The 18927-nt window shown below is 42.8% G+C and overlaps 3 protein-coding genes across 3 annotated transcripts; 1 reads left to right on the forward strand and 2 right to left on the reverse strand.

Moving 5' to 3' along the window:
* The first annotated feature begins 250 nt into the window (after positions 1 to 250).
* akr1a1a (aldo-keto reductase family 1, member A1a (aldehyde reductase)) lies at positions 251 to 3676 on the forward strand. Its single transcript, XM_054611752.1, has 9 exons — positions 251 to 311; positions 1035 to 1124; positions 1219 to 1338; positions 1704 to 1855; positions 1965 to 2160; positions 2281 to 2330; positions 2436 to 2585; positions 2676 to 2835; positions 2963 to 3676. Exons 2-9 carry the CDS (start codon positions 1044 to 1046, stop codon positions 3026 to 3028), a joined length of 975 nt encoding a protein of 324 aa, XP_054467727.1. The 5' UTR covers positions 251 to 311; positions 1035 to 1043; the 3' UTR covers positions 3029 to 3676.
* Positions 3568 to 11822, reverse strand: vcp (valosin containing protein). Its single transcript, XM_054611749.1, has 17 exons — positions 11662 to 11822; positions 9952 to 10063; positions 9621 to 9793; positions 9392 to 9534; positions 9153 to 9283; positions 8930 to 9061; positions 8465 to 8567; positions 7815 to 7948; positions 7336 to 7471; positions 6261 to 6373; positions 5816 to 5980; positions 5585 to 5707; positions 5269 to 5481; positions 4828 to 5136; positions 4544 to 4699; positions 4293 to 4447; positions 3568 to 4127 (listed from the first exon to the last, which is right to left on the reverse strand). Exons 1-17 carry the CDS (start codon positions 11676 to 11678, stop codon positions 4022 to 4024), a joined length of 2421 nt encoding a protein of 806 aa, XP_054467724.1. The 5' UTR covers positions 11679 to 11822; the 3' UTR covers positions 3568 to 4021.
* Positions 11823 to 12125: 303 nt separating this feature from the next.
* Positions 12126 to 17872, reverse strand: fancg (FA complementation group G). Its single transcript, XM_054611338.1, is given in 15 exon segments — positions 12126 to 12641; positions 13144 to 13258; positions 13442 to 13615; positions 13885 to 13925; positions 14009 to 14325; positions 14492 to 14558; positions 14662 to 14767; positions 14770 to 14821; positions 15072 to 15218; positions 15341 to 15471; positions 15728 to 15881; positions 16499 to 16671; positions 16789 to 16914; positions 17123 to 17237; positions 17729 to 17872. Coding segments are annotated over 15 exon segments (1890 nt in total). The 5' UTR covers positions 17798 to 17872; the 3' UTR covers positions 12126 to 12538.
* Positions 17873 to 18927: the final 1055 nt, after the last annotated feature.

An 18927-nucleotide genomic window follows, 5' to 3' on the forward strand; every position in this document is an offset into this window, starting at 1 on the left:
CATTCAGGGAGATGAATAACCAGGTTTCTCAACATTACATCCTGAAAAACATCAGTAAGACTCCAAACTGAAATGATGTGCATGCACACAAACTAACTGATCTGGTATCAGGTCTTAGAAACCAATAAAGGATCAAACGTTGGCAATATATGCTGGACTTTGTGCTATTTCGATGATTGTAGTTTGGACATGTTCCATCAGTTTGAGTTATAGATCAACAAAAGAAGGAAGACTTTGACATCAGACTGCTAAAGTCCAGATGGACAGCAACCTTCAGCTGATCACTTCTCCGTCTACCGAAGCGATCCCAGGTAGGAACTCATGTCTGGATTGAAAAATAAAAAGACTTTAATTCACTCTAAATTTAATCTCTGCACTGCATTAGAGCATTTATAAATGACACGCTGTGTTCTGTTGCTGGGTCAGGAGGCAGTCAGGGCAGATGATCTGTGTTAAGAAACTCTGATCATGTGAAACAAATGCAGTGGTTGATGATTGGTGTGTGTGTGTGTGTGTGTGTGTGTGTGTGTGTGTGTGTGTGTGTGTGTGTGTGTGTGTGTGTGTGTGTGTGTGTGTGTGTGTGTGTGTGTGTGTGTGTGTGTGTGTGTCCATCACATGGTAAGCATGTAGCAGACAATTAGTGAAGCATGGAAAGGCTCTGTTTTCTGCTGCAGTGACACCACGCTGTGACTAATGCTTTATACCTGTATCAGCTATTTCTGCACCCTCTGTGAACGCTGGGTTCACAGAGGGTTCACAGTTTATATTTCCACTGAAACACAGAAAGTGACAAAACAAATGGCAAAAGGCAGGTCACCGTGTGGTATTTCTGTTGCTTAGTGGGCTGAATTTGATGGCTCCTGAGTGGTGAAAGGCTAGAGTGTATGTGCGCACACAACCACCGCTGTAGTGCAGGAGTTAATGAATCCATATGAGTTATAATTATTAACACAGTTGGTCACGATGACTGGGCCAGTTTCATAGGAGTCTAAATGTGAACGTCTCTCACCACGTCTCTGTCTTTCCTCTGTCAGGGTTGAAACATGAACGCCTTTGTGACCCTCTCAACGGGGCAGAGGATGCCTATGGTCGGACTCGGCACATGGAAGAGCGCTCCAGGACAGGTAGAGCTAGAAATATGCTAACACCGGCTTTGTTTGTCTGGAAATTTAGAAGAGAAATAGTGTTTGGACTGTATCTGTGTCCTTGTGTTCTCAGGTGAAGCAGGCAGTGCTGGCAGCTTTGGACTGTGGGTACAAACACATTGACTGTGCTGCTGCATACAGCAATGAACAGGAGGTGGGAGAGGCTCTGTCTGCCAGGGTCGGCCCTGGGAAGGTGAGAAACTCTGCTTGATCTCAGCTTGAATCAGAAAATCATTCTTGACCTTGGAAATAGCTGTTGACAAAACAAATCTCAACTCCAGATCCACTCCCTTGCTTGCTCTGGTGCTATCAACCTAGTCACACAGTTTTAATCAATAAAAAGCCCAATCAGAGTCAACAATCGTTGCAGATATTCTGTTTCTGGTATAATTGACTGAATCGTAATATCAGAGCAAGTGTTGCTGAAATATTTTCATTATACACCTGCAATGCTCAGTCTCTGATTCATGCGTGTACCTAAAGCTACCTTTAACTATCAGGTATTTCTCTGTATTTAAACGTGAATGTTCTGTATACCCATGATCCTCTCCCCTCCAGGCTCTGTGTCGTGACGAGGTGTTCATAACATCCAAACTGTGGAACACCAAACATGACCCGGTGGATGTTGAGGAAGCCTGCAGGACCAGTCTGGCCCACCTGGGTCTGTCCTATTTGGACCTGTACCTCATGCACTGGCCCATGGCATTTCAGTGAGCAGCTGCACACATATAACAGATTTTTGTCTCCACACGTTTAGTGACGTGTGGATCAAAGTGAAAGGACATTTATGACATTAGTCTGTGTGTGTGGATGTCTTAGGCGCGGGAAGGAGCCGATGCCTCGACGAGAAGATGGAAGCATTTGTTACTCTGACACCCACTACAGAGATACTTGGGCAGCCATGGAGAGCCTAGTGGACAAAGGTCTAGTCAAAGCTATAGGACTGTCCAACTTCAACGCCAGGCAGACTGATGACATCATCAGCATGGCCAGACACAAACCTGTGGTGAACCAGGTACAATGTGGCTTTCTCATAGGTCCCAATTAGTAAATTTGATGAGGTTTTTATTGACAATAGAGGATGTGTGATTAAGAAATAAGCTTACAAACTGTTAACTGTCTCGTTGTGCCACAGGTGGAATGCCATCCGTATTTGACTCAAGCAGATCTCCTGTCTCACTGTCGGTCAGTGTCACTGCAGTTAAATCACATTAACATATTTTATTTTAGATAAATTCCATCAAATGATGTCCTGTTGTGGTAGTAACAGTGCATACACCTCTGCTTCAGGTCAGTAGCAGTTTGTGTGACAGCCTACAGTCCTCTGGGCAGCGGGGACAGACCGTGGGCCTCTCCTGATGAACCAAGTCTGCTGCAGGATCCTAGACTGGCTGCTATCGCAAAGAGATATCAGAAAACACCTGCTCAGCTCATACTCAGGTAAGACTCAAAGCCTCGTCTACTAAGTAACTTGTAAACTCAGATGTAAAATCAGATCACCCCCTAACATCTTTGGCGTCCTTCTCACAGGTGGAATGTTCAGAGGGGTGTTGTGTGTATCCCCAAAAGTGTGACGCCCTCCAGGATCCAGGAGAACTTGCAGGTGTTTGACTTTTCTCTGTCAGAAGACGACATGAAGCTCATCGAATCCTTCAAACGCAACGAGCGCTTCATCGTTCCAACTGTCGAGGTGAGTCACTGATCCTATTCTGGGTCTAGTCCTGACACTGTTTTCTATGTTGCAAACAAATCTTAATGTATACCTATTATGTGAGCACACCTAAGTCATTGTCTTTATTTTTTTGTTTCTTTTACAGAGGGATGGAAAGAGAGTGTGGAGGGATGCGGAGCACCCACATTTTCCCTTCAATGATCCTTACTGAGTCTACAATCAATGAATGCAATATTTGTTTTTCTGAAGATAATTGTCACACACACTGAAGAAACCAAATATCTAAACCGAATTAAAATATGCTCAAAATGCATTTTCCTTTTTTTGTGTTGAATTGATTTAATAATATTAAAAAGAGACCAATTTGTAGAAGAAAGAGCTTCAAACAAGTTTTTCAAGTAACTTGTCTAATGAGATTGCAGTGAAGAAAAATTACTTTTCAGACACAAAAACTACATGGTCAGTAACAGAACTGCCTCTTGGCCAAAATAGCTTTAATCACCTGCATGTTTCACAGATGAAAGATGAAAAGATGAAAATCATCACTGAACTCGATTAAACTTTCATAAAGTTGCACAACAGATAAATTAATTTAAATCATGACTTTTCATTGTCTGGTAGTATAAAGGGTAAAACTATTGTGAAATGCCACTCATCTGTCTCTATTGTAAAACTACCAAATAAATATCTTTAAATCAGACAGAATGTACATGAACTCTGCATCTAAAAGAAACTTCAAACTGACACTGATAACACTTCCATTTTGTGAGATTTTATTTTCAACAACATAACCTTGACAAATTTGTAATACATTATATGCTACTGTTTATTTAAAAAAAAAAAAAAGAGGAAGTCATAAGCAATATGTTTTTTTCTTTTCTTTCTTATAGTCTAGCATAGAATCCCATCACTAAAGCCATTCATGTTGTTTGTGATATACTGAGAATGAGGCCACTCAATAACATCCCCCCCACCCCTCCCCCCTAATCTGCATCAGTCACTCACCTTCCATTTCCAACATCTTCCCCTTATCCCCACCCACATCAAAGCCAGGGCAAACCAAGCGGCTACATGCTTTCTCCAAAGGGAAGTCATACAAAAAAAAGGAACACATGAAAGAAGCACAAAGTCCTAAAAATGTGGAATCTGGTGAGAATTTGTACAGGTGTGATCCCGGTACTGACCACTGTGGGGCAGTGTACATTTATCCATAAAGGTCATCGTCGTTGTCTTCATTGAACACTGGACCTGTTCCAGTTCCTCCTGAGCCGTGGCTCGGACCACTGCCGCCTGCAGTACTGGAGGGAAACCTGGAAGAGAGAGAAGAGTTATTTTCTATTTTTGTAGGGAGATTGTTTTATGACATGGCAACTATTTCTAAACATGCAGATTATTTGTAATGCCACTACAGACAGAAGACTTAAATAAACAGGTACCAACACACACACGCTACTACAAAATGTCATGAAATGTACCTGAAGCTGCCAAAGCCACGGCTCTGCTGCAGTGTCTGGGCGAACATCTCATATTTGCGGATGTCATTGTCACTGACGGAGCGACGAGCAAATCGCATTGCCTCCTCAAAGTGGTCTTTCCTGATCTCTGGCACAGGATCATCCTCTTCCACCTCCTATTTAAAAAAATAGATATGATAGTGTTATCATGTTGCCATCTGAGGCAGCAACAATGTGCAGATGCTCATCCAGGGGACAGAAGGAACACTGACCATAGCTGACGGGTTGGTCTGCCTCTCCCTCTCTCTGCGGATCTCATTCTCGATGCTCTCTCTGATGGCCAGCTTACACGCCCGCTGGCAGATCTCTGTGAGATCTGCTCCAGAGAAGCCATTGGTCATCTTTGCCAAGAAGTCGATGTCCACATCCTATCCACAAACAAATTAAAAGGATAGAACAGAAATTAAATCTAAATTATGATGACTGCATTTGACAGAAATTTAAAAAAAGGCATGCACACAAAAAAAACTGCAACAATAGGTAGCAGCTATGTCACCTTGCTGATGGGGCTCTTGCGGAGGTTGGCCTTCAGGATGCTCATCCTGCTCTTCTCGTCGGGCAGGGGGATGTAGATGAGCTGATCCAGACGGCCAGGTCTCAGGATGGCAGGGTCGATGATGTCTGGTCTGTTTGTGGCTCCAATGATGAAGACATTCTTCTTGCTGGACATGCCGTCCATCTCGGTCAGGATCTGGTTGATGACGCGGTCGGCGGCTCCGCCACCATCTCCCACGTTGCCACCACGGGCCTTGGCTATGGAGTCCAGCTCATCAAAGAAGAGGACGCATGGGGCTGCTTGACGAGCCTGGAAACATCACACAAAATGGTCTAAATTTTAGACATGAATTGTGTACATTGCTATTGTTTGCAAACATTAAAATAATGTGGTTCTTTCGCACATAAATAGTTCAGACAAATACCCCAAAAAGATTCTTACCTTGTCAAAGATCTCTCTGACGTTGGCCTCAGACTCTCCAAACCACATGGTGAGCAGCTCCGGTCCTTTAATGGAGATGAAATTTGCCTGGCACTCGTTGGCGATGGCTTTGGCCAGCAGAGTCTTTCCACAACCAGGGGGACCGTAGAACAGCACGCCCTTGGACGGGGTCATGCCAAACTTGAGGAACTTGTCTGGGTGCTCCACTGGGTACTGAATTTAAGGAGGGGAAGAACATTGCAGTGTGAGAAAACATCCTAAACAGTTTGTGTTACAACCATTTCAAATATGATCTTAGTTATGAAGAGGTTCATACCTGCACCAACTCCTGCAGCTCCCTCTTGACATCATCCAGACCTCCAATATCCTCCCAGGTGATGTTGGGAACCTCAACAACCGTCTCCCTCAGTGCAGATGGGTTGCTCTGGCTCAGGGCCCACTGTAAGACAGCGTTGGGCATGATAAGTTGGGGCTCACAAGGCCAATATAAGAAAATGTAAAACACATTACTTGTAACATAAACCAATAACCATATCACTGCTCTTACCTTGAAGTCATCCATAGTGACAGCAAGTGAGTTCATGACCTCAGCATCAATGGTCTCATCCTCAAGGTCAATCAGGTCCATCTTCTTCCTGATGGCCTGCAGGGCAGCCTCAGAGCAGAGAGCAGCCAGATCTGCACCCACGTGTCCATGGGTCTCATTGGCTACCTACATACAAGATACGGAGAGCACAAATGACTTTCCTGTCCAGTATCCTACACAGTACACCTTCATTATGTACAACTATGAACATGGCTACTGCCATTTCACATTAAATAGTAACGTTACATCAGATTCCATGTCAGTAAATATTGAATTAGATTTCATTTTCTTTGTAGCTTTATCTTGGATCTTAGAAGCTATAAAAATGATAAGCACATGACGTGACACACAAATCAGTGTGTTGCGTTGTTTCACCTGACAAGAGGAAAACATTATGTGAACAAACCTGTTCCAGGTCGACATCGTCAGCCAGTTTCATGTTCTTGGTGTGAATCTGGAGTATCTCCAATCTGCCGGTGGCGTCAGGGATGCCAATGTCCACTTCCCTATCAAAACGCCCTAGAGGTGGTGGAGGTTCAAATACACGCTTATCAGTTCCAACTGACACTGACTAAAAACAATAAGACAGTCTGCTGGAATTATTATTACGTATTGCCTCCTCTCTAATGATGTGGCAGCAGAAGTAACGTCTCAAATTGTACACGAGTTGTAAACGTAACCAAATTAAAACTACATTTTACAAAGCAAGTTTTGGATAGGCAAGCTTCAATTCAAACCTGTCCAGTCTGTCAGAAACATCACATTATATGTCTTTTAAACTGTGAGACTGCACAGCGTTGAGAGAATCTGACCCACTATTGAACTGCAGAGCCCAAAAAATAAACAGCAGCCAGCAGTTTTAATCAGGGATATGACAACATGCATTAGTGAACCCGGCACACAGAGCCGGTCTGGGTTATATGAAGTAAAATACAATAACTTTGGGTCAATTGTAGCGACATTTCTCAGGTGCACAACTCCACTTAAGTGATGCCGTTTGTTAAAAATGGCATTTGAATTTGCTGGAGATTAAAAAGAGGATTCTGCTTCACTGTGAATATAATTACAACAATATAGGCCTCTACACAAAATATTCTAGGAAACCAGGCTATTATTCTATGCAAAGCTATTCAGCAATTGTATCATATTCACATTGCTTTATTTATCTTACATACAGGCATGCCGTTTGCCATCTAAGCACTTTGCAGTGGTGGTAAAAAATAAATCCATATACAGACTACCTACTGATAGTGCTCAATGCAATATTTAAAAGGACTAATACCTGGGGGAAAACATGTGATAGATACATCCGTGGTAATGATGGGGTAAACATAATCAACAGGAATGATTCCAAAACACCACAGAGATGTGGGTTTTAGGAATTACATAACTACTTATTTTCCTTACACCTGCATTGGATGCTTCTTATATTAATCAATTTAAGCAGTAACTGAACACAATGCTTGAAACAGATCATTTACCAAATCTCCTGAGAGCTGGGTCAATGCTGTTGGGTCTGTTGGTGGCAGCCATGACGATCACATGAGCTCTTTGTTTCAGACCATCCATAAGAGTCAGCAGCTGGGACACAATGCGCCTCTCCACTTCTCCATGAGTCTACAAAAGAACACAACACACACTGTTGCTATACAATTCCCATTTTAAACTTTATCTAGACATTAATGTCTTGACTAAATTTGAGCATGTTTGCAAGTGAACATGATGTGAGTGATATCGCAAAGACCCCAACAGCTATAGTTCAAGGATTACTGCTCAAATTTAAATATCAAAACATTGAAAAGAACTATTAAAAACATAAATATACTACAATTGTTGGTTCCATGGTCTAGAGAATGATAGCAATTTTCATTTATTTGAAGAAAACAACAACTCCTAAATCACAAGCAGACACTGTACTGTTATTCAGATATCCATTTAGTTTTCCTTTCTTCCTGCTCACCTTCTCTCTCTTAGGAGCAATTGCATCAAGCTCATCAATAAAGATGATGGCAGGAGCATTCTTCTCTGCTTCCTCAAAGGCCTTTCTCAGGTTACTCTCGCTCTCTCCGGCCAGCTTACTCATGATCTCGGGACCTAAAACAGAAAGCCAAACATTTTAATTTCAGAGAAAAACGTGACATTATATTCTACATTTAAATGATATGTATGAATACCAAGAAAAACCCACTCCAATCTTAACTCCAGTAACAGAGTAATTAAGACAAGACACATGCATACAGTGCATGCATGGAAAAAACTAAGTATTGACTATACAATCTAATTTTCCTAGATGGCCGTGTATTTTAGGAGATGAGACACTATATTTTTACAACTGTGGTTTACAAAAGATAAGTTGCACTCCTTGTAGCTAGCTGATAAGATATCTTCTTTTGTAAAGCTCAACTATTTTCAGATGGTTCTGAAGAGACGAGTCTAGCGATGTCAAATTTGAGTTTTGTCGCTTACAATATAGCCAAGCGACCACTGACGAATATTATTTGCTTGGTTAGGATAAGTATTTATCAGAAGCCATTACAAAGAAGTGCTGTCATAAAGTGGCCCACACTAGGAATAACAGCCTATAGAAGATAAATAGGTGTGTGTTCCGACCATTAATCAGGAAGAAGAAAGCTCCAGTTTCATTGGCTACAGCTCTGGCAATCAAGGTTTTTCCGGTTCCAGGGGGTCCATATAGAAGGATTCCACGTGGGGGCTGGAAAGAGGGTAAAAAATTAATATCTTCACCAATACACAAAACAGAGTGCAAGTAATACAAAACCAAAAGCAGCAAACAACATACATGTTGTGTGGTAGTGTGTTGACTTCTTGTGATTTGACACTTGAAATGTGATATATAGCAGACATAGTGTAACAGCAGCAAAGGTTTAGAAAACTCTTAGTGACTAAAGTTATTCCTGTAAGTATGATTGTAGCTTATCGTGCGTGAATTTTTTGAGGATTGTGCATTTTTTTGTAAAAAAAATGAACTAACCTATTTTGTTTTAGGTTACACAGGCTCACTTTAAAAAAAAATATTGTACAATTAAGACCATATACATTTGCTTGTTGCCTTACCTTGACTCCTATGGCCTTAAAAAGTGCAGGGTGTCTAAGAGGCAGCTCCACCATCTCTTTGATCTGAGCTAACTGCTTCCTCACCCCTCCAATGTCATCATAGCCAACCTCATTCAGGGACTCCTCCTCGTCCTGCATGTTCAAACACAAGATGTTAAAATTTCAATGCAATTTATTTTCGGTAAATGTTAACCCAGGCACTGTGTGTGTACATGATACCCACCTCTCTCCTGATTGGCTCTCCCTCACAGTGGATGACTGTATCAGGAGCAACGATGCAGTAGGGAGAGGGGTCAGTCTCTACCACCTTGAACTCCACAGCACGCATGCCTCCTCTGACCAAGAAAATATCACCTTCACAAGGTAAAAGAAAGCCATGTTAATTTACATGTTATTCAATGAAACATTTGATCAGCTAGGAAAATAAAATATTATTCTTGAAAATTACATTTTTTTACCCACCTTTGCGGATTGGCCTGTAAGCCTCCAGAAAGTATGGCTTGAGGTAGACCTCAAACAAGTTGCCAGTAATTCCTTCTACTGTGTCATCTATGGGGAGGACATGGATCCTCTTTCCATACTTCACATCGGGACATGGCTGAATGCTGAATGAGATATTAGACTTAAGACCACTTCGTTTTTCTCACAGGGTTGAGGAAAGAATTTAATATAAATGTATGATTTGCCCCACCTGATGACATCACCGAGTCTGACCCTCAGATTGTTGCGGACCACCCTGTTCATGCGAACCTTTTCATCGGAACAGGTGTCGTCAGACAGCACAATGCACACGGTCTCCCGCCTCTTCTTTCCCTTCATCAGCACTGTGTCTCCACGGAAGAGCTGCAGCTCATCCATCTTGGTCTTTAGGAGGCATTTAACAAAGTTTTTTTTTGTGCATCTCAATGTGATTACATTTAAAATATCGGTATGACACATAATAACTTAATTTATCACAACAAATCATAGTGTTTAGAATCTGTAGATACATTAGCCATTCATGAAGCATTCTGAATGTCTACCTGAGAGAGAGAGACCACACTGTTGTCTTCATTGATGGATTCATCAACAATCAGTCTGTTGGGTCTGCTCTTTTGTTTCAGAATTGCAGTGGCTAGATCATCATTTTTGGTTCTATATAGAAAAACAGATAAGATTTAGGTCAAACAAAAATCACCTTTTTCCTGCAATTTCAAGGTCTCATGCAGGTCCTACAATAACCATCCACTCATGTTAGTAAATGTGTAATATAAATTATGTACAGAAAACCATTGTTTTGCACAGCAAATTAAAAAAAGTTTGATAACTTTAATAAATATGCCTTTGGTAAACCAGGCCCCTAAAGTGCTCTGGTTAGGTTTTCAGAGTTTGTTTCTCTGGTACATCTACAGGGATTTTGAAACATTTTCTGGTTAAACATCCCTCGCAGAACAGCTTTCTTGGTTGAGGGGGATCAATGTCTGAACACCTTACCCAGATGCTAATGTATCATCATTATAGGTATCAGGTATCATGTATCATGTTTAGCCCAGTATCAAACAGTGTCTCAGGAGAGATCATGTCAACTTAGCACTCGGGCATGAGTACTGTTTGCGTTTTGTATGGCCAGCTGTGAATGTCTTTTTACTGTAATGTTTCTCTTCTATTGAATTACATTATAAATGATGGGAGGTATCAATCAAATCTAGAACCCAATAGTATATAGTGTGCATGTGTGATTAATAACAGTAACGTAATGCTGTATTGCAGTCACCATACGTGTAAGCAGATGGCTCACACAACAGGATTAACTGGAGCTTGCATCCAAAATAAAGTCAAAACATAACAAGGAGTCAATGCTACGTTTCAAAAAAAGGGGCCAAAGACTTCCAGAACAGTCTGGGACCGGGGGGTTTGTAGTTTCCCTTTCATGTTGTTAGCGTGCTAATGCTAGCCGACTAGCTAACTGGCTGGTGAACGAGCCCAGATGACACAGCAAAAGGGAGGAAAAGACCCGTTGTGAGCTAACGGTAACCGGCTCCTCCACACGGACACCGGGCACCGGGAGCAGCACACGGCGGCTCACAGGGGAAGACTGAGCCGTGTGGGTGGTGAAAGGTGTTATTTCACCACCGTTAGGGCCAACAGCAGAGTAAGCCCAGGTAAAGTGTCGACCACTGTGTGTAGCCTCCTGCTAGCATAGCATGCTAGCTCCGGAGCTCCGTGCGGCTCCAGAGCAGCTCCCGGAGGAGCCGCCTCATCGCTCCGGGTCCCAGTCCGGTCATACTGTCTTTATATCGCTAGTCGGTCTGTTTATAAACCCACTCGTAACACGGGCTGTTAGCCGACACACAGGCCAGCCTGTCGGTGTGATAGTGGACGGCTTTGGCCTTGACAGGGATGCTAAGCTAACGTTAGCATCCAAACACGACAGCAGTGACTGCGCTTTGTCAGCTCGCTGCCCCGCCGCCGGGTCGTCGTTTACGGCCAACAGGCCGACACACACCGGGTGGATGGTAGTGGCCATGGGCCCGTCGGGGTAACAGCCCCCTGGCAGCGGGGTCACGGTGCAGTTATTCAACGAAGTGCGGAGGGACTGACCCCGTTAGCTCCCCGGCTAGCTCCCCAGCTAGCAGCCGAGCTAACGCTGATCAACTCCCGTCCTCTGACGTTGGCCATTTAACAGCCGTCCGCTGGTGGCCATTGTTCAGAAATCCGCATTTCAATAAAACTGAATATATATGTTTACTTACTCCCCTCCCGAAGCCATGGTCGTCCACCTGGATTACTATTAATAAATAAAGAAATGCTAGCTAAATGTTTAAGAGGCTTAGCCGGTTCTCGTTGCTAAACGTTCCCTGTGATTTCACACGAAAGAGCAGCGGTTTCCGTGCTCCTCTTTACAGTTATACCGTGAGCTGGACGCATCCGGGCTTCTGATTGGCTGACGGCGTTCCATCAGTTCTGACAGCCAATGAAATGATCCGGAGTCTCACGTCATCGAGAATATTGTGGCAATTTGGCCAGTTACAGATTAGTGGGATGTTCCTATTTTCACCAGCTGCTCTCTGATTGGTCGTTCAAGCCTGTCACCAAACTTATGTCATCCAATGGTATTGCACCGCGTTGTTATTGAAGCATTGTATAAACATGAAATTTGCCTTTTACTCTCGATCCTAACAGCATACGTGTAAAGAACAGCGCCAATCAATGTGTGCGTTTTATTTGTAGGAGCATTCCATACAATCGGTACATGGATATAAATAGGCATTTTAGAGCAGTATAACAGTGTATGTTACGTATCTTCTGAAGTAATATGTATGGTGAATTATGTGGAAAAACAAGTCTTGATTACTCTTGCCTGGCCAGTATACACATGTTACACTCTACAAGTCAAACAGTCAGTGAACAAACTACATTATGTCAAGTAATATTCATTTCATGCATAAACCACCTGCTAGGTTTACCACCCACACTGTGTTCTCAGTCTCAAACACTGTCAGCCCTTTCAAGATGCTTTATTTTACTGTCCCAGTAGATACATGTGTGTTGTGTGTATGGGTATCAGTTCACAGGCCAGAGAAAGTTGATCCTGTTCGGTAAGTGAAAGGGTCTTCTACTTTGGTTCCTCTAGGTTGACAAGATAGGACTAAGTTCCTGTATTCTGCGGCGCAGCTCTGTGGAGTCCAACAGAGGGCCAGACTGAGGTTCCTGTAGGTACACCGGTAGACTCCTGCAAAACAGATGGCATATACCAGTTAGCGGGAGCGTTAACATCACATCTTAGTAAATGGACTCTTCCTAAAGCAGCAAGACTGATTAAACTACTAGGGGCTTAATTTGGACATTCTTTTAAATATATCCTGTTCCAACCAAGTATCTTAAATCATCCTCTTATCAGATTGTATCTAGATCCAAATGTGACAGACTTCAGTTCATATGTAGCTTATTGTTTTAGTGTTTTCCCTTTATTCACTTTAAGTTGAGCAAAAAAATATTGATGGGGACACTCAGTGCTTCTGAGTGTGGCTACAATAAAATCCCACAACCCCACAGTGGGTTCTGGGCACATTCACATCTGTATTTAGAGCTGTACACATATAACCAGGTCACTAAAGATGCATTTTGTGTGGGCAGTGGTAAAGTGTGCACATACTGTATACTGTATGTCATACTGCACTCTATAAATCACAAACTTAGCAAAGACAGTGAATATAGGAATGGCAGTGTCTTACTCTACTGAGGATTGTGGGGTGAAGCTCCAGGTCTTTTCCCAACAAACTACTGCCTCCCGTCTCCTGCCAAGCCTCCACAGCACCTCACCACACCACAGCCCTGCACCTGTACACTCTGAGACAGGACACACAGCGTTATTACGTGTTCTCACAACACATTTTTAACAGACATTGTACTAGTTCATAATTCTCAAGTATAGGCCTAGAGGGCATGTGACTGACCTTAACGTGCTTCTGCCCTAGTGCATGGAAATAAATACTGTTACAGTATAAGTTAGGTTACAGCTGTGGCGTTTACCTGGGAATGCCTGCATGCTGAGCTGCAGGTCTCTCAGTGCCTCTCTCAGTTGGTCTGTCTGGGTGAAGCAGATGCCCCTACCAGCTAGTGAAAGCCCCTTTAACCTCTGGAGGATACACAGATCAGTTCCCTGCATGACCACCATGTCCGCACTGGGAATCTGTGGTTGGCAACCTGTCATCAAACAATCAACAGAATAAAATGTAAGAGTAGTTGTAGGGCAGGGATACTGAACTTTGAAAAATGCCAGGAGGCCAGGAAGCAGTAAATAAACACACGACAGACATTCATTGCTAAGGTTGGACCATAAACAAGCTCATTAGTCTATTTTGATCCTTTTCTATGCACTCTGGCACAGGCCGCAAGTTGAGTATAACTGCTGCAGGGTGTGTAAAAGGGAAACTTTCTCTCCAAAGTATCAAAAAGGTCAGTAAAGTACTCACCTCTCTTTTTATAATGCACCTTCACCAGCAGGTTGAAACACCTGCAATGCAGAGTCTAATCTAATGAGTCTGGCTTTATTTCTGTCATCAGTTAATATATAATAATACATTTCATTTCACAGACCTTGTGTATTGAGTCACAGCTTGTTTCCAGTCCCTCATGTGAGTGTGGCAGTGACCCTGGAGGAGGTAGGCAGCACCCACCCAGAGCAGCACCCCCACCCTGTCTTCACCCTCTGCACACAGAGCCCCGGTCTCAGCCTCACGCTTCTCCTCCGGATCCTCCAACACCACCTTTCCTGGCAACAGCTCCAGTGTTGTAGCAATGACTTCATCGCACAGCGTCATGCAATCAGAGGGCCGCCGGGCCATGAGCAAGGCAGCGCCAGCCTGCAGGTAAAGCTCAGGCAACTTGGGGAGGGGAGGGCCCTCAGCATGAACCTGAGACAGAAACATGTAGCAAACAGATGTCAATCAATGTGTAAATAAGGTATTCTTCTGTGGGACAAACACATTATGACTTCTTAAAAATGATAGCATAGCATGCATATATAAATACATGTAAAAATATCCAAAGCTCCGTGTTAAATTCTGTTTTCAGTCTTACTCCATGTTGATCTTCTGAGTGAAGAGCAGCCAGCAGGTCCAAATAATATTCCACACCCTCTGACACCCTGAAAGAAAAAGCACCCATTTAATCTCCTACTCTCATCTCTATCTATGTTTTTTCTGAGTTTTAGCAGTGGTCGAGTACCAGTTACAGACCTTTCTTCTCACCTCTGATGGAGCACACACTTCAGGGCCAGACTGTGAAGGACGGAGAGGGCAGAGGGAACTGAGAGCAGGCTGCTCAGGGATTGGCTGCACAGCAGTAAGGACGGGAGAGGAGATGAGTACCAGCCAGAGCAGGCTCTGTGGCAGAGGGCAACATTAAAGTCTGTGGGACAAGAGAGGCTTCATGGTTCAGTACGCCAGCCTGCACTCACATGATTTTGTGTGTCAGTATTCCAAATAAACGTTTTATCTCACCTAGTAAGCGCTATTCCACTACAACAAAGCTAGAGAATATTTTTAACAATAACAATAATGTGTCTTATTCTAAAAGACAAATATTTAGACACCTTTTACAGGCATTCTGCATCTTTTTTGCTTTCCCTGCTGATGTACTGATTACTTGTGGTACTCACAGAGTGCAGCAAACGAAGAGCTTGTATCTCAGCCTGTGTGTTGCCGAGCTGTCGGTAAATAAGCATGCTCTGGTAGAGGGCACACACACACCGGGAGTCTGTCTCCAGTGCCATCCTGTAACACTGCAAGGCCATCTGAGGGCGGCTCTGGAGACAAATACAAACACACACGTCTCATTGCATGCAAATGCTCAACCTGTTATGCCAATGAATAATAGCAGTTCATTTTCTTTCTGTTTTGTTTGTTTAGACTCTGTCGGCATGTGTACCATATGGGCAAGGCAGGAGCCTGAGAGGAGGTGTGTGTATGCTATTAGGGTTCTGGGAGCCGGCAGGGAGGAAGCTGTCTGCAGACCAGACAGCGCTTCTGAACTCCGGCCCTCACTCAATCTTTCTGCACCTTAATGAAACATACAGAGGACGGCAAAAAACAAGATTCATTACTCTATAATACAAACAGAAGGAGTCAGATAAAATCTCTCCTGTGATGAGTTTGTGTGCCTCATTTATTAGAACAAGGTGAAAATATGTATTTAGAAAGCACAGAGCAAGAACTAAGACATTAACTCTTTGCTTAAGCTTTCATTTAATCTGGCCATAGCAAACTGTATTTCTTCCCTCAATACGTATTAAAGTAAAAGATGAATGTTGCTTACCTTGGGCAATGAAAGTACAGATCTGCAATAATTCAATAAGCCTTCTTTGGTCCATCATGGGTAGAGGAAGGGCAGAAGACTTTCTCCTTGGCGCGCTCCCCCCCTCATCCCAAACTCCAGTTGATAGTGTCTCAAACACAGACAAAAGCTCATCCTGCATCGCAAAAAAAAATGTCAGTATAGTTTTACAGTATCCCACACAGTTGGGGACTGGACACTTTTGCTTGCTGGCAAATATGCATTGTGCTGTCAGAGAAAGGAAAGAGAGAAAGTTTGCATTTGTATTGTATTGTATTTCATCAAACAAACAACAAACAACCAAGTGCACAACATATTCAATTTCATTGTGGGATTGTAATATAAATGGTATCTGTTAAATGGTACCAACTACACTTGGTGGTAGTAGGAATGAGACATTTGTCTCATAAATAACAAAGGTCCAGAAGATGTAGAGGAAGGTGACTTCATGACCTGAACACCAACATGATGAGTAGACTCGCTTTAGAATTTATACATATATATGGAGTATATCTATATCACTTAGCCTTCTCATTGCTTACATCACAAACAAAACACGATGGAGCTCACTTGGAAGCTCACTGTTAGCTGAGATCCTTTTTAGGAGGACTCAGTGCAGTGGTTTGGTCCAAACTGGACAGATCACAGCCACTTAATTAGCCTAAACTTTACTGAACGGGTAGATGCAGCAGAGTTTCTTTAAACCACACCAAATAAGTGAAGAGGGAAGCCAGCCTAAAAAACAGATCTTACTTGAAATCCCTGTATAGTTTTCAGCTGACAGGTGGCCAGCCATATTGCCCACTGGACACAGAGAAGATGCAGTACACAGGGTTTCAAAGCTGTGTTTCCCACTGATTTGAGAGCTGTTCTCCAAAAAACAGCAGGGTCTGAAGTAACAGCACCATCTCCTGTCGTCTGTAGAACTGTAGGGGACAAGAGCAGGCTGGTAAAGTCAGAGTTGAGCAATCCTTCAAACTAATATAAAACTGAATGTGTGGCGTAAGTTCCTGTGCCATCTACATCTTTGGTCCTCATCCTACCTCGCTCTGTGGCTTGTGTGAGGAGCAGCTCAGCTTCTGAGAACTGAGACTGAGCAATGGAGCACACACAGGCGTTGAACACCACCGTCAGCTCCAACCGTGAGTGATCTGCAATAGGAGGGATACCTGAAGAAGAGGGACATGGGGAAAGAAAAGGAAAGGAGGGAGATAAAAGACGCATAAAGGTAACAGATGAGCTCACTGTCCAAGTTAAGACTCATCACATGAGTTCCCAAAGACCTCTGAGTGTGGCTACAATCAAATACCACGACCCAAAAGTGGGTTTCGGGCACATTCACACATGCATGTGACCATTATGAAGGAGATGGAGCACCTTGGATTTTCCTTAAAAGTTTTTGAAACTCCGAGGAGCACCATATGAGACGGGTCTGGGTCTGGTTCTGGTTCTGGTCTCTGGTCAATGCATCTCCTCTTCCTTCCTCTTGCTGCTGAAACAATAAAGTGTAAGCAAACTGGAAACTTTACTAACAAATTAAAAGGTACTCGTACTTTATTTGAGTGTGTGATTCATATTGCTACTACACTATGATTAAGGGAAATACTAAAGAGTACTTTTTTCTCCAGAATATCTATAAGATAAAGTTCTAAGTTACCTATGGATCAGTATTTAATTAATACATATGGATAGCTTTACCCAATAATATATACATGAGTTAAAATCAGCTCCACCTCAACCACTTACAACATTAATCTACTTTGAAATTTAAAAAACATCCCCCCAAAATATATATTTGGCAGAATGTCATTAGATACCAGAAGGTTACATAACATTATTTGCTTTTTTAAATCGATTATCAAACATAAACAGATTGGTGTAACGCTGAATCAACGTTGCAGTAGCCTGTTTAATAAGGATGGAGAGACTAACGTTACAAAACATGTGTGGATAAAAACACTGAGTTAACAGTTAACTTCCTACCTTCCACTTGTTAACCAGCTCGTTGTTTTCCTGGGTCCATCTATCTAATAAAGACAGTGGTTCATGCATTTCATTAGACCGTTATATCGGTGTTTTGTGGAAAAAGTTGGTGGTGTTTGGTTTGAACTTTCCCTCGTTGGGTCAGGAGGAGCTAAACAACACAGGAAGTAAACATTAGGTAGTTTAGTGCGGTGCTGCCCCCTGTGGACACACCAGGGAACTACACCAGCAGTCTGCTAACTGTCCAGCAGGTGGTGCTGTGACAGAGACATCTTCTCCTGTGTTCTGGAAACTTCAATTTTAGAATATATTATTTTTTTTACAGCCATAGAACTGTGAAGTGCTTCTGCTGTTTGTGTTTGATCATTGGCTTGGTAGCCCTAAAAATAAACATACAGACACACCTTGCACCACCTTAATGCATTCAGCACAAAGCAAGTGAACACAAGCCAAGACTGTAATTGTATTCCAGCTGAGTCATCCCTAAGACTGCCAGGACAGCCATTTTTCTAGTTGTCCCTCCCAAGGTGACTCTCCCTTTTCTCACCCATTTCCAGTCCTTTCCTTTCACCCACGTATCATCTCCCCTTTAGTGCATCATCCTTTTCCCTGTTGACTGCAACCTCCATCGTCTGTCTCCCGGCTTCTCCTTTCTTTCATTGTCTCAAATCACAGCAAGCTCTAAATATACCACCATGGGAAAACAAAGATAAGTCCTGACCACTGATCCACAATATATACTCTCACACACTTGAAGCTACATAGGCATGCACAAACAAGCATGTACACAAAATATGTCTTTCGTTCGGGCTCTGCACGTCTTTTGTCCCCTATAGGATCGGTTTCACGTTTTGTGACATTTTCCTCTGCATCGATCCTGCTATTTTCCATCACTCTCTGTCTCCCTTCTCTCCATCCATCCCTTCAAGGACAAGGTCATTTCATAGCAGGAGCCTCCCACCTCCTTTTCTGCTGTCCCTCTGCCAATGTCATTCACATGGCAGGACTTCAAACATTCAATTAAAAAGGTTTGAAAAAAAATGAATTGTTACTGTGATGAATCCACCCATGGTGGCATTAAAGGGTAGACTGTGTTTGATTAAGAAACTAACAAAAGCCAAAATTGGCATGTTCTGTTAAATTTTACAGCCCCCCAACAAGTGAGGCTTAACACTGTTTTGAATACGAATTTACTCTTG

Source organism: Anoplopoma fimbria, chromosome 13 (genome assembly GCF_027596085.1).
Source record: "Anoplopoma fimbria isolate UVic2021 breed Golden Eagle Sablefish chromosome 13, Afim_UVic_2022, whole genome shotgun sequence".
Taxonomy (NCBI): Eukaryota; Metazoa; Chordata; class Actinopteri; order Perciformes; family Anoplopomatidae; genus Anoplopoma; species Anoplopoma fimbria.